General features: G+C 43.7%; 1 protein-coding gene and 1 long non-coding RNA gene across 10 annotated transcripts in view; one reads left to right on the plus strand and one right to left on the minus strand.

Moving 5' to 3' along the window:
• The window catches only part of LOC150059045 (uncharacterized), a 60,750-nt gene extending 56,525 nt beyond the window's left edge, over window positions 1-4,225 (minus strand). For both annotated transcript variants that reach the window (XR_016536584.1, XR_016536585.1), the window contains exon 1: window positions 4,154-4,225. This is a non-coding gene — a long non-coding RNA (uncharacterized LOC150059045). The remainder of the gene's footprint in view (window positions 1-4,153) is intronic.
• A 152-nt stretch (window positions 4,226-4,377) lies between these two features.
• Window positions 4,378-15,608, plus strand: part of Mtdh (metadherin) — a 63,504-nt gene continuing 52,273 nt past the window's right edge. For 3 of the 8 annotated variants that reach the window (XM_090339108.1, XM_090339109.1, XM_090339110.1), the window contains exon 1: window positions 4,381-5,098. In XM_090339108.1, the coding sequence (XP_090195234.1) occupies window positions 4,718-5,098 (381 nt within the window). In that variant the 5' untranslated portion in view covers window positions 4,381-4,717. Of the gene's footprint in view, window positions 5,099-15,608 lie in introns of all 8 variants that reach the window. The other 5 variants (XM_090339102.1, XM_090339106.1, XM_090339105.1 and 2 more) reach the window with 3 other exon arrangements.

Raw genomic sequence — 15,608 nt, forward strand, 5'->3', positions numbered from 1 at the left:
GCTACCCAGGAGAATGGTGATTCCAAGCCAGTCCAGGCAGCAAAGTCCAGGACCCTCTAATCTCCTATTTACTACCAAAAAGCTGGAAGTATGGAAATAGAAATCCTTAAGCAAATAAAACTCAAGGACAGTGCCCAGGCCCTAAATTCAAGCCCCCTGACCAGCCCCCAGGAGATGGGAGTGGGGTGGAATTGGGGGGGGATCTTCTAAGCTTCTTTAATGTGTTTAATTTTGTACATTGTGGGCCATAGCTCAAGCATTATAATGGCAGGACCCTATCCTCAGGAAGTAATGAAAGTCTGGAAGATTTAGTTAGAAGCATAGTCATAATGGAATTGATTTGATGGCAAAACAAAACTTGTAAATAGTCTAACATATCCATAATGAAGCATATTAAATTACAGAAGAAAAAGACAAGAAAATAAAAATAATAATATAGAGAGAATGTGGAAGACGTAGTGAGACTGACTGGAATATAGTGTAGACGTAACAATGAAATCCCACCAATATAAACAAACAAAAAATAAAATGATTAGGAAAATTAATGGTAATAACAGCAAGCTCTAGTGCTAAGAAATCTTGTTCTTTCCAAAGTACCTTATACTTAGCTCCAAAAACCCATTCTAAGGATTAGAACAGACATTCTCTGTAAGAGCATGTCCCAAGGCTACCTTCCTCACCTAGTGCCCTGAAACAATAAAAACAAGTTGACAAATTACCTACACCTTACAGTAAATCTTCTGCTTGAACAAAGAATATGGAACTAAGAGATGGTAAAGGTCACTTTAGGCTAGAGGACAGTCTTTTTTTTTTTTTTTTTTTTTGCCAGTCCTGGGCTTGAGCTCAGGGTCTGAGCACTGTCCTTGGACTTTCTCAAGGCTAGAGCTCTACCACTTGAGCCTCTGGCTTTTTTCTATGTATGTGGTACCGAGGAATCGAACCCGGGTCTTCATGCATGCTAGGCAAGCACTCAACCACTAGGCCAAACTCCCAGCCCCTAGGGGACAGTCTTCAAAAGAACTGGAATCATCTGGGCACAGTGGCTCACACCTATAATCCTAGCTACTCAGGAGGCTGAGATCATGGTCCAAAGCCATCCAGGGCACTAAAATCTGTGAGATTCTTATCTCCAATTAACCACTAGAAAACCAGAAGTGGCACTGTGGCTCAAGGGGTAGGGCAGTAGCCTTGAGCTGAAGAGCTCAGGGATAGCATCCAGGTCCAGAATTCAAGCCCCACAACTGACAAAAAAAAAAAAAAAAAAAGAAAGAAAGAAAAAGAAAAAGAAATCTTGACCTTTAAAATTACACATTGGTAAATTCCAAAGTGAGGATGGAATATCTCACCTTTGTTAGGATCCAACCCACATGTATCCCATTTTAAAATCTTTTTGAACAGTTTTATTGAAGTACAATACTTGACTATACAGTTGATGTTTTTAAACAAGTACCTAAATATAAAATGATCATCTAAGTACAAACTCACCACTCCAAGTTTCCTGGTACCCTTATTTCCTCTTTTCCTACTTCACATTCCCAAATAACCATTGCTTTACTCTCATCACAGATTAGTTCACGTTTCATTTTACACAAGTGGAATCATATACTTTATGCTTTTTTCTTTTTGATATAGCTTCTTTTAGCATAATTAAGATACATTCATGCTGTATTTGTAGTTCATTTTTATTTTTGATTGGTATTCTCTTATATGTGTCACTCAAAGAAAAGCAGTTATGGCCGGGAGTTTGGCCTAGTGGTTAAAGTGCTTGCCTAGCATGCATGAAGACCTGGGTTCGATTCCTTGGTACCATATACATAGAAAAAAGCCGGAAGTGGTGCTGAGGCTGAAGTGGTAGAGCTCTGGCCTTGAGAAAGTCCAAGGACAGTGCTCAGGCCCTGAGCTCAAGCCCAGGACTGGCAAAAAAAAAAAAAAAAAGAAAAGCAGTTATTTCCAAACCTGATCTTCTGGTTAGGGGTTTCAGACCCATTTTACAGTTAACTTAATTTTGCTATATATTAAGGAATTAGGATTCTCAGTCTACTTAGATCAAAGCAGGTATTAACAGCATTCCTTACCATCTTGCTTTGTTTTGAATTTTTGAGGTGTTTACTCACTTAAATCTTACCTAAAGTTCATCATGATGCAAATGAATAAACATAACCTGTGGAACTATAATTGTTTTCATTCTGGTCTTTATCAGATGAATTTATCAACTGATAAGAAAGTTAAATACAGAAAACTATGAGAAAAATGATAAAATGCATGACTTTTTTGTTTATAAAATAAAAGCATGGGGCTGGGTGCAGTAGCTTGTGCCTGTAATCTTAGCTATGCAGGAGGCTGAGATCTGAGGATTCCAGTTCAAAGTCAACTCTGGCACTAAAGTCCACAAGACTCTTATGTCCAATTAGCCACTAGGAAACGAGAAATGGCACTGCGGCTCAAAGAGTAGGGCAGTAGCCTTAAATGAAGAGCTCAGGGACAGTGCCTGTGCCCAGAGTTCAAGCACCACTACCAACAGGAAAAAAAATATATATCTATAGATACAGATATACATATAGATATAGATATATACATATAAGTATGTGGAAACACAATGAGTTAAAGTGAGTATGTCTGTTATTACAAATAAATATTTCATCCTGTATTTTTAAGACAATTATAGAAAATAAAAAGAGGTTATATAATTACTGAATTGTTTGAAGGGTTATTGTGGCAAAAAATTTCTGTTTTTTGTTGTCATTGTTGTTTGGTCTTGGAACTAAACTTGGGCACTGTTCTTGAGCTCTTTTAATCAAGCCTAGGGAGATCACGCTGAGCCACAGCTTCACTTCAGTTTTTTGATGGTTAACTGGAGATATGAATCGCCACAGACTTTCCTGCTAGGGCTCGCTTTGACGGCAATCCTTAGATCTCTGCCACCAGAAAAGCTAGGTTTATAGGCATAAAGTCTGAGCATGTGGCTACTGCAATTCATAAATCCAGAAGTGTTAATCTAGAATGGTCAGAAAAACTTCTTTGGAAAAGCAGTATTTGGAACAAAAATAAATATTATAAATCATATTTAAAAATATGAATGGAGGGCCAGGAGTTTGGCCTAGTGGTGGAGTGCTTGCCTAGCATGCACGAAGACCCGGGTTCGATTCCTCGGTACCACATCCGTAGCAAAAAGCCAGAAGTGGTGCTGTGGCTCAAGGGCTAGAGCCCTAGCCTTGAGAAAATCCAGGGACAGTGCTCAGGCCCTGAGCCCAAGGCCCGGGACTGGCAAAAAAAAAAAAAGAATGGAATTTGTTAATCTTTAGAGTTGAAACAGATGCCAATGACAACTTGGACAATTTACAGACTTTTAGTCATAAGTCTGTAAAAAGTTTAATAGTCCACTTAATAGTCCATTTATATTATTTATAGAATTCCCACCCATGCAATGTAACACTCCTGCAAAGTAGGTCAAAACTCTTAGCTCATTTTTGATATCCGGTGTTTAGTGCACTTGTTTACACGCTAATTATCATTGTGTAGGACACCAAGTTTCCTCACAACAAAACGAACATTTAAAACCTTAAAGCATCTTCCCGTCATCTTCATAAAATCTAAAAAGGGCACTTCTTTTTCTTCTCATGCTCCGTTCCGCAGCTGATCAATAAAGCAGTTTCTGATTTTCTTTTGTGGAAACTGGTTTAGCGAAGTTACATTAAAAAAAAAAAAAAAGCTTTAAAAGGAAGCACGAGGCAGATCCCTCGACGAGCAAATACCAACCAATGTGCTTCCTTTCATTATTTCCTACTGCAGCTACCAATTAGTGGGAAAATAATAGCGCCGCCCACGGGTTTCCCGACTTTGAAAATGTAGGACTGAGGACCGACAGGCGGAGGCAATGAATGGGCCGAGCGGCCGGCCGACAGGCGTCGGTGCTCGCGGCCCGGAACACGAGCCCGGGGCCGGCTCCAGCTCACCTTGACCTTCGGGAGGAAAGGCCGCTCTCACCGCCCTGACCTCCCACCCCACCCGCCGGTCTCCGGCTCTACTTCACTCGGCGCCCCTACCCCAGCCCTTCCCACGAGAGCCCCACCCCGGCGCTCCCAGAGAGCGCCACGTCTCCCAGCTCGCGCCCCCAGCGGCCCCGCGAGGCTTTGCCCCCTCGAAGCCACCCCACCATCAGTCTAAGTCACCGGCTCCCCCGGATCCGCGTCCCCGTCAGGCCGACACCAGCCAACGCCAACCTAACTCGTCGCGCTACGCCAGGCCCCGCCCACGCGACACCCACGGCCCGCCCGCCGCGATCACGTGATCTACGCACTTTTCCCCCCCCCTTACTTCCTCTCACCCCCCCTCCCCCCCCTGCCCCTCCGCCTCCGCGCGCGCGGCGAGGATCGCGCTCCAATCCGCCATTGTTCCGCCGAGGGAGGCCAGCGGGGCCTGGCGCCGGCGCCGAGACGCCGCTTAGCGGCCGCCACTGGAGACACTCCTCTCTCTTCCACCTCTCCTCCTGGTGGTGGTGGTGGCGGCGGCGGCAGCGGCGGCGTGAGGCTGACTGGGGGGGAACCCGGGAGCCTCCACTGCCCTCCCCCAGGCGGCAGAGGCCGATCCCCGGCTCCTGCGCGAGGGGCGGCCGAGATGCGTTGGGCCTGAGGCGACCCGGCCCTCTCCGCCTCCTTCGACTGAGGCTCAGCGTCTCCTCGTCCCGGCGTCATCCCGTGAGTACTGACGGGGAGGGAAGATGGCTGCACGGAGCTGGCAGGACGAGTTGGCCCAGCAGGCCGAAGAGGGTTCGGCGCGACTGCGGGAGATGCTCTCGGTCGGCCTGGGCTTCCTGCGCACCGAACTGGGCCTCGACCTGGGACTGGAGCCAAAGCGGTACCCGGGCTGGGTGATCTTGGTGGGCACCGGCGCGCTTGGGCTGCTGCTGCTCGTCCTGCTGGGCTACGGCTGGGCCGCGGCTTGCGCCGGAGCCCGCAAGAAACGGAGGAGCCCGCCCCGCAAGCGGGAGGAGGCGGCCGCCGCGCCGGCCCCGGCCGCGGATGACCCGGCCCAGCTGAAGAATTTCAGGAGCGAGGAACAGAAGAAGAAGAACCGGAAAAAGCTTCCTGAAAAGCCCAAAGTGAGTAGAGCCGAGGGGCCAATGCGGTGGGTCCGGCATGGACGCCCCTGAGCCCGAGGCCGAGTCTCTCCGCCTGGAAGGGAACGGGAGTGCGTTAGGCGACTGGAGAGATGCGGAACTGCCAAAGGGGAGGCCGGTAATGGATGGACACATTACTTGGGGGAAGGGGAGAGAGTCCGGCAATGTAGGGGCGGACGGGTGGGCAAGACCAGTTTCCAGGAAAGGAAGTTAGACGATCTGGGGGAAAGACTTCAGGCCTTGACCTTTCTGGTGGCCTACGGGGTAGCCTGGGAAGGTGATGGGACCTTCTGGTGGTGTTGGGAAGTTCTGGAAAGACTGCACCTTGAAGACAGATGTCTATCTAAGTCATGTTGTGACAGCGGCTCGTGGAGAAAAATAGGGTGACCTAAAAAACTCGGGCTTACAGAGGATTAAAGGTGTCTGTGTCTAGACGGGCTTCCATTTTAGTCGGGACTGGAAACGGGAAATGGTTGCCCACTCTTTCTTGGTCAAATAGTGCTCAAATAGAGATTGGGAACAGCAGTGGGGCCAAGAGGGAGTCAGACTCATAATATTCTTGTGAGATATTTGACCCCATGAAAAAAAGCCCAAACAGGTTCGTTAAATGGGATGTTGTACACCCAGTGGTGTGAGAGAGTTTTAGGGGAAAAAAAAAATAGGAAAGGATGACAGGGCAGAAAGGTGAAGATTGAGAGGTTTCAAGCAGCACGTGTGGAAATGCAGAGGCATAGCCTCCGAGTTTCACCTCTACTTTGTGTGTGTGCCCGTTCCTGTACTGGGCTTAGATTCAGGGCCTCATACCCTCATTTGGCTTTTTCCACTCGAGGCTGGAGCTCTACCTCTTGAGCCACACCTCTGCTTCCGGCTTTTTGCTTAAAGTTAAGAATCTCAAGGTCTGACTTCCCCCTCTTCCTCCTTCCCCACTTTAATCCTTGGATTTCAGTGAGCCACCAGCCCCTGGCTACTACAACGTTCTTTACTGCCTTTTCCCTCTGGTTTTCCCAGTTATATGTTTAGGGTAATTTTTAAGACTCTTATGGGGAGGATGTGCAGAATTAGAAACATTTTCTAACCTACTTTTTTGTACCAACTGCATTAAATGACGTTTTGGGTTCAATTTAATAGTCAATTTCAAGGCCTTACTGTGCAGAAGTGCACTCTGGGGTGTTTTGTGGTCTGTGCAAGGTATACACACAATAGTTAGAATCAACAAGGAGACTTAAGTGTAGGAGACCGGTTTCTAAATAATAATTATACCCATAGGCTCATTGGTGCTAATAGAGGCATGTGCAGAGTGTTATTGATGTTTGGAGAGTTTGAGACTTAATTCCATTGAAGGGACTTAGGAAAATTATTGCAGGAATTGGAGTTTCAGGCCAAATAGATGAGAATGTTGGTAACTGTAAAAAAAAGAAGTCTGTTAGAGATGTGACAAGTCACAGTGTATTAGGCTTGGATGAGCATTCAGCTTTTTGCTTGCTGATGAAAATACGAGAGAGGAAACCCAGAGCATGGTGAAGAATTGTTGGTGTACTACTCCTTTAAGATAGAAAAACAGAAAATTTAATCAATTTAGGACATATATAGTTATACTTCGTTGGACAGATGGATGGTCAAAGCTTATCAGAAAGTAATGAAAATGAAGAGTTCAGCTCCAGAGTAAAGAAAATGATCTGGAGTGGGGAAGGATTCCCAGATATTAATCTTAAAAATCTTGGTGAATATGGCAGGTTGTGAAAATTACAAATCCCTGTTTGGGACATCTAGAGTTTCAGATGGACTTGAGGCGAGAGACAGGTGCTCCAAGAGCCCATCATAGCATTCAAATGACTCATCAAAAGAAACAACCTCTGGTGAACACTTGTACTGTGAAAAATATGCATTAGACTTAGGACTTACCCTTTTCATTTGAGGTAAGGAAGGATAAATGAATAAACCTAACATAAGCTTTGAGGAGTAGAGAATGAGGGACAGACTGGATGGTCTGAATGTTAATTGGATGAAAAGATGTATCTTCATTTCCAGGGCATACACACAAAACTATTTTCTGTGTTTTGACCCACAGAATTGGTTTCACATTTTGTTGTGAGACATGACCCCTAGTTACTAAAATGCAGCTTTACAGGGCTAAATAAGAACTTCCATTTGTTCAGTGGTTCTCATTATATGCCTTACAATGTGCTACATATTTACTTGGAGAAAAACAATATAGTAGTTATATAAACGGAAGACAGGGAAAAGGAATACGGTATTGTTAGTCTCGATGTGATGGAAATACAAAAGTAGATGGTCAGTTTCTCTCCAGACAGCTTTTTATTTCAGTTAGGGGATAATATATGCAGTCAGCCTAACTACTTGTGGGTTCTGTGTCCAAAGATTCAGCCAAGGATCAAAATTATATTTTTACAAAGTTATAAGTATCCTAAATATATGCTTTTTTTCTTGACATTATTCACTACACACTACAGTATAAATTTTTATGGCATTTACTTAGTACTAGTGTGATTAGTCAAAATATGACTTCAAGAGTATGAGGCTGTAAATAATACACAAACCACACATAATTTTATTATATAGGGATATGTGTTTTTGCAGATGCTTAGGCTTCTGATAGTCTGCAACAAATCTCACATAGATACTGAGAGAGAAAGTACTTTGCTGGAATATATTTATTGCAATCCCACTTGGGCCTAAGTGGACTCAAAATGCCGAATCACAGCATTTGCTTTTAAAGTGGATAGGAAATTAGATTAAAGTAGTGGAAGAAGGCTGAGCAACTATAAAGGCCCTTGGATGGAGGGTGGCTATCTGGCTAGCTTCCTGGAAAGGGGAACTCTAAACTTGAGTAAAGCATTTAACCTTATCTATTAGCTGATCTTGTTTACAAATTAAAGATATCCAGTTTGTTAAAGTACTGGAGCAGTCCCCCTTACATACTGTTTACAATAGAGTAAAAATTGGTAGCTTCCCAGCCCTTTCTCAGATATGAAAAATTCAAAATCTGGGCCAGGAGTTTGGCCTAGTGGTAGAGTGTTTGCCTGGCATGCACGAAGCTCTGGGTTTCATTCCTCCATACTACATACATAGAAAAAGCCGGAAGTGGTGCTATGGCTCAAGTAGTAGAGTTCTAGCCTTGAGAAAGATTATCTCATCCTTTTTTTCTCCCTAGACATGATCTAGCTAGTGATTCAGGCTGACCTAAAGCAAGTTGTCCTACCTCAACCTCATCAGTACTTGTGGCTCAAGTATCAGATCCAGAGTTTAGTCCATATTACTACTCTTGTCCCCTCCCCCCCCCCAAAAAAAAACCTTTCTAGTCCAGTGTGGTGGTGCTGTAATCACCCCAGGATTTGAGAAGTGGAAAGAGGATCATGAGTTAGAACTGACTTTTTTTTTTTTTGCCAGTCCTGGTGCTTGAACTCAGGTGCTGTGCACTGTCATTAGACACATTTTGCTCAAGGCTAGCGCTTTGGCACTTGAGCCACAGCACCACTTTGGCCTTTTTTTGTGTATGTGATAACAAAGAATTGAACCCAGGACTTCATGCATGCTAGGCAAACACTCTACCACTAGGCCACACTCCCGTCCCATAGGCCAGGCTCCTGGCCCCAAACTGATTTGAGCTTCATAAATAAGGACCTTAAAAAAAAAATTACTAAGTGTAGAATGTTTATTAATTTGTTACCATATTCCATACTTAAGTGGATTCAATAATTAAAATTTGCAGTGTTTTTTTTTGTTGTTGTTGTTGTTGTTTTGCCAGTCCTGAGATTGACCTCAGGGCCTGAGCACTGTCCTTGGACTTTCTCAAGGCTAGAGCTCTACCACTTGAGCCTTAGCACCAGCTCCAGCTTTTTCTATGCATGTGGTACCAAGGAATCGAATCCAGGCCTTCATGCTTGCTAGGCAAGCGCTCTACTACCAGGCCAAACTCCAGCCCAAAATCTGCAGTTTTTATAAAAGGATATTCCATATATTTTTAGGACCATTTTGACTAAACATAATTGTACTTTTATTTTATTCCCTCATTTAGTTTTCTCTTGTATCTCAAATTTTGGAACCCCGTTTTCAATTTTTTTTTTCCTAGTCCTGGGCTTGAGCTCAAGGCCTGAGCACTGTCCTTGGACTTTCTCAAGGCTAGAGCTCTACCACTTGAGCCTCAGCACCACTTCTGGCTTTTTTCTATGTATGTGGTTCCAAGAAATGGAACATGGGTCTTCGTGCACGCTAGGCAAGCACTCTACCACTAGGCCAAACTCCCAGCCTAAGTTTTTTGTTTTTTTTTATAAAGTGGTATTTAGCTTTTTTTGGGGGGGGCAGTCCTGGGCCTTGAGCTCAGGGCCTGAGCTCTGTACTTGGACTTTCTCAAGGCTAGAACTCTGCCACTTGAGCCACAGCACCACTTCTAACTTTTTTTTCTATGTATGTGGTATCAAGGAATCAAACCTGGGTCTTTGTGCATGGTAGGCAAGCACTCTACCAGTAGACCAAACTCCCGGGCCCAATATCTAGCTTTTTTTTTTCCTCCTTTTTTCCAGTCCTGGGCTTGAGCTCAGGGCCTGAGCACTGTCCTTGGACTTTCTCAAGGCTAGAGCTCTACCACTTGAGTCTCAGCACCACTTCCGGCTTTTTTCCTATATATGTGGTACCGAGGAATTGAACCTGGGTCTTCATGCATGCTAGGCAAGCAATCTACCACTTGGCCAAACTCCCGGCCCAATATTTAGCTTTTTAAGCCCATTTGTAAACCTATTATAAACCCTTTGAAATTGTTTTATTTACTTTGTATCTCCTGATAAAATCTTGCTGTAGGACTTTGAGAATATGACTTGTAGATGTTCCACTTTCATAAATGAGGGGGACACTTTTTTTTTTTTTTTTTGCCAGTCCTAGGGCCTGAACTCAGGGCCTGAGCACTGTCCTTGGGCTTTCTCAAGGCCAGAGCTCTACCACTTGAGCCACAGAACCATTTCCGGGTTTTTCTATGTATTTAGTACCAAGGAATCGAACTGTGGTCCTTTGTGCATGCTAGGCAAGCACTCTACCACTAGACAAAACTCCCGGCCCTCATTTGTTTTTAATTATTACCTTTTTGTGTGTTCTATGATGGTTCAATTTAGATTTTAGTTGGGCAGTTGTTAACCTGACTTCTAACAGTTGTTGCTGTGAATTTCAACTGGAAGCACATGAGGGTCAAAAAGAGATTTACTAGTTTCCTTTTTTTTGGTCTTTTTATCATGGGGCTTGCACTGTGGGTCTGGGCGCTGTCTCTGAGCTCTTCAGCTCAAGGCTACTGCCCTACCCCTTAAGCCACAGCCACACTTGTCATTTTCTAGTTGTTAATTGTAGATGAGTCTCTTTAGTGCCTGGCGTGGCTTTGAACTGCGATCTTCAGATCTCAGCCTCCTGAGGAGCTAGGATTACAGTCATGAGCCACCACACCCAGCTTAGTTTCCAATTTTTTCATGAAGATTTGCCATAGTGTAATTTCTAAGCCCATTGAATTAAATAGGTAGTGTGTGTGTGTTTCCCCATTTTTGTCTAGTATGGGGCTTGAACTCAGGGCCTAGGCTCTTTTGCTCAAGGATAGTGCTCTTTTATTTGAGCCACTGCTCCACTTTTGGATCTGTGAGAGGAGAGCTACCAGAGGAGAGCTACAAAGATAAGAGTCTCTCCAGGACTTAAGGAGGCTTCCAACCACAGCCCTCAGATCTCAGTCTCCTGAGTAGCTAGGACTATAGGTGTGAGCCACTAGCACGTAGCTGAATTAAATAGTATTTTGTCTTGTTTCCTACCGGGCAATTTTCACACTGCTTGGCCATATAAATGGTAAAGACCTGTCTCTTAAGTATAAAATGGCTGTGTACCATTTTGTACTTCATTTTGTAAAATCCGTCCTTTTATAATTCAATGAATTGTTCCAATGATAGGCATTTGTAGTCACTACTTTTGTTTCAGTTTTAATGATTATGTTCTACTTTAGGGATTTTGTTGCCTTTAGTATAACCTAACTATTCTATTGTTCTTGCTTTCTAGTTTCTTTGTTGCCAAACTTTTCTGCCCATACATGCCTGTTGAAGCCTAAACCTAACCCTGTAACCCACCCACCTCCTTTTTTTTTTTTTTTTTTGCCAGTCCTGGGGTTTGAACTCAGGGCCTGAGCACTATCCTGGACATTTTCCTCAAGACTAGCACTCTGCCACTTGAGCCATAGCACTACTTCCAGCTTTTGTATGTATATGGTACTAAGGAATTGAACCCTGGGTCTGTGCATGCTAGGCAAGCACTCTACCACTAGGCCAAACTCCCAGCCCTGTAACCACTTTTTTCTTTTTTATTTTTTTTTCTTGTGGGTCATGGGGCTTGAACTCTGGGTTTGGGGGATGACCCTGAGCTCTTCAGCTCAAAGCTATCGCCCTATCCCTAGAGCCCCTCTTCCTATTTTCTAGTGATTAATTGGAGATAAGAGTCTCATAGACAGGTACCGATTCTTCGGTACCACATACATACCAAAAAAAAGCCGGACGTGGTGCTGAGGCTCAAGTGGTAGAGCTCTAGCCTTGAGAAAGTCCAAGGACAGTGCTCAGGCCCTGAGCTCAAGCCCAGGACTGGCAAAATAAATAAATAAATAAATAAAGAGCTCATGTACAGCACCCAGGTGAGTTCAAATCCCATGACCAAAAAAAAAGTCTCATAGACTTTAGTGCCTGGGCTAGCTTTGAATCCTGATCCTCAGATCTCAGCCTCCTGAGTAGCTAGGATTACAGGTATGAGCCACGGTGCCCAGCTATCTCTGCTAGTTTTGTTTCATGTGTTTTAAGAAAGGATCTTGATATGTAGCCCAGTATAACCTTGAACTAACATTTTTCCTGTCTTCAATTGCCTTGGAGAGTTATATGCCACCATATCTTGGATCTCTTACAAATATTTAGCCTGAGAGTTTGGCCGAGTGATAGAGTGCTTGCCTAGCATGCATGAAGACCCAGGTTTGATTCCTTGGTACCACATACATAGAAAAGCCAGAAGTGGTGCTGTGGCTCAAGTTGTAGAGCACTGGTCTTGAGGAAAGCCCAAGGACAGTGCTCAGGCCCTGAGTTCAGTCCTCAGGACACCCCCCCCCACCAAAAAAAAAGGATATAAATATTTAGTCATCCTTTGAGGTTCTACTCAATGCTGCCTTTACTTTAAAGCCCTCCTTAGCCCTCCTTTGATCCATAGCTAGTTCTGTATTCCTTGTAACGTTTAGCATAATATTTCAATTGTAGTGGAAACTGCGATTGCCATTTATAAAAATCAAATTGTTCATTTAGAAAATATTCAAACATTTCTATATGGGCATAATAGAACACATCACTAGTGGTTATATACGTATATACATAGGCGATAGTGTATACACAGTAATAGAGATCAGTATAGTAGATTTTCATTGCTTTATAGTTATATTCTATAAATTTGCTGCAAACATTGAACTGGTAAGTACTGACTATATCTCCTAGGGAAAAATGCAAGTTTAGGTTTCTGCAAACCTCTGGTAACATTATTTCCAGCAGCCAATTAATACATGGCCTTGTTTTTTTTTTTGGTTTTTTTTTTTTTTTGGCCAGTCCTGGGCTTGAGCTCAGGGCCTGAGCACTGTCCTTGGACTTTTCAAGGCTAGAGCTCTACCACCTGAGCCTCAGCACCACTTCCAGCTTTTTTTTCCTATGTATGTGGTACCGAGGAATCGAACCCGGGTCTTCATGCATGCTAGGCAAGCACTTTAACCACTAGGCCAAACTCCCGGCCCCTACATGGCCTTGTTTTATGGTCTTTCCAGTTAAAGATACCTTATTTAATATTGTTAATTCATTGATACTAAACTCATAGACAGTGGTACTGGGATTCAGGCCTGAATGGAGTTTATCTAATACACATAATTTTTCTGTAACATACATTGCTGCCTTTTTTTTGGGGGGGGGGTCTGTTATGGGGTTTGGACTCTGAGCTTGGGCACTCTCCTTGAGCCATGGCCCCACTTTCCATTTTCTAGTTGTTAATTGGAGATAAGAGTCTCAAGTTCTTTAGTGCCCGGACTGACTTGGAACCATGATCCTCAGATCTCAGCCTCCTGAGTAGCTAGGATTACAGGTGAGAACCACCGTACCTGGCCATTGCTGCCTTGTAAATCATTTAGGAACATTAGACATATTTTAACACGATGATTGGGTACCGTTTTTTTGGGGGGGGGGGCAGTGTTGGGACTTGAACTCTGGGCCTGAGCGTTGTCCCTGAGCTCTTCAGCTCAAGGCTACCTCCCTATTGCTTGAGCCACAGTGCCACTTCTAGTTTTCTGGTGATTAATGGAACTTTTTAGTGCTCAGGCTGGCTTTGAACCAAGATCCTCAGATCTCAGCCTGAGTAGTTAGGCCTACAGACATGAGCCACTTTGCCAGGCTTGGGCACCATTTTAAATGGTGAAATCACACAAGACAAAAATGCAAAATATGTGGCTCAAAAATAGACCTCAAAAGGCACAATTGTTTATAGTTCTGAAAACTGAAGTAAAGGCAGAATGTTATCTCGAACCTCTAGTGAAAAGGTGCCTTTTGTTTTGTTGTTTTGTTTTTGTTTTGTCGATCCTGGGGCTTGAACTCTGGGCTTAGATGCTGTCCCTGAGCTCTTCAACTCAAGGCCACCTTCATACCTCTTGAGCCACAGCACTACTTCAGGTTTTCTAGTGATTAATTGGAGATAAGAGTCTTGTGGAATTTAGTGCCTTAGTGTGGGGCACTGGCTTTGAACCACCATCCTCAGATCTCAGCCTCCTGAGTTGAATGGCTAGGATTACAGGCATGAGCCCCCATGCCCCCACTTAGAATCTTAATAGTTAAGATCAACTGACTTTGAGTTCAATGGGAAGTCTGTTTCTCTCAAAGGTTAGTTTCCTGCCCTCTTCTAGTCTTCCCTGTCTCTGTAAATTACTAGTTATTTCACCCAAGCCTTCAGTATCATCCTTGATTTTAACCTCATCTCCTATCTAATTTCCATCAGCAAATTTATCATCAGATAAAAATATTAGGTTTATCATATGTTGGAGTGAGGGAGACATGTAGAGAGAGAAGGTGGGGAAAAGGAGAGTTGTTTGGTCTTATTTTTGAGATTCAGGCTAGCCTCCATCTCAAGATCTCTTTGTCTCTCTGCCTCAGTCTCTGTACTGAGATTACAGACAAACCACTATGCCCACCTGCTAAGGAATCATTAAACACAAATAATCATCTGCGTAAAATCAACATTTGGATAGCTTTTGCATTAAAAAAAAATATCAGGCTCATGCCTCTCAGGAGGCTGAAATCTGAGGGTCTTCATTCAAAGCCAGCCTGGGCAGTACAAAGCGGAGAGACTTATCTCCAATTAATCATTAGAAAAGAAATGGGAAGTGGGGCTGTGGCTCAAGGGTAGGATGGTAGCCTTGCCTGGCTCAGAGTTCAAGCCCCATGACCAAATTTAAAAAAAAACAAAACTCTTAGCTTACCCTGTACTGCCCAGCACCTTGAGGGGATGAAAACAGTGCAGTGTGGGAGATGGCTTTCTAATTTTGGTGCTCCTCAGGCAGCACCAATGGAATTAGAGTGCGGGTATGGGTGGGGTCTTGAAAGTGCCCTTATAGAGAGAGGCACTCAGTAAGTGGGAGGTGCAGGACACTGGTGACTGCTTTGCTGACACTGTTAAAGCTCCTTCTCCAAACGGCCAGGGCCTTATAGCTGAGTCCTAGGTGTCTCCTATAAATGGAGGTACATGCCTCAAGAATGTGGACAGATATAAGACAGGCCCTAGATACTTGCCCAGTGGAACTCAACAATTTTGGGGGTATTTGGACATTTCTTCTACCCTTTTGAATTCTAAGTGGCTCCAGGCTTACCTTGTGACCTTTTCTCCATATCCTAAATTGCTGAAAAGTTACTTAAAATAGTTCATCTACTTAAGGAGAATTTTCATAATAAAGATTTAACAACACCAGGAAGAAGAAAAGGTAGAACAATGGCCTACACTTTTTATTTAGCCCCTGAGAGAATATATTTAATTACCATTTATAATCTTACTTTATGTCTGAAGCATTGGACCTAATGATCCAGGACTAATGTCCACCATGACTTTTAGTACTTGAGTTTCCTAGTACAACATTACTTTAATGCCTCCATGTTGGTTAACGGAGCTTTGGAGCTAGGAGAAACTATTTCTTGAGCCAGGATGCTTTTATATATACTCACTCATTCAATACTTTTTTTTTTTTTTTTTTTTTTGGCCAGTCCTGGTCCTTAACTCAGGGCCTAAGCACTGTCCTTAGATACTTTTTGCTCAAGACTAGCTCTCTACCACTTGAGCCACAGTGCCACTTCTGGCTTTTTCTGTATATGTGGTACCAAGGAATCAAACAGATTCATGCATGATAGGCAAGCACATTTACCTTTTTTTTGGGGGGGGGGCAGTCCTGGAGCTTGAACTCTGGGCT

The sequence above is a fragment of the Megascapheus bottae genome, chromosome 9, assembly GCF_031878675.1.
Source record: "Megascapheus bottae isolate mThoBot1 chromosome 9, mThoBot2.hap1, whole genome shotgun sequence".
NCBI lineage: Eukaryota > Metazoa > Chordata > Mammalia > Rodentia > Geomyidae > Megascapheus > Megascapheus bottae.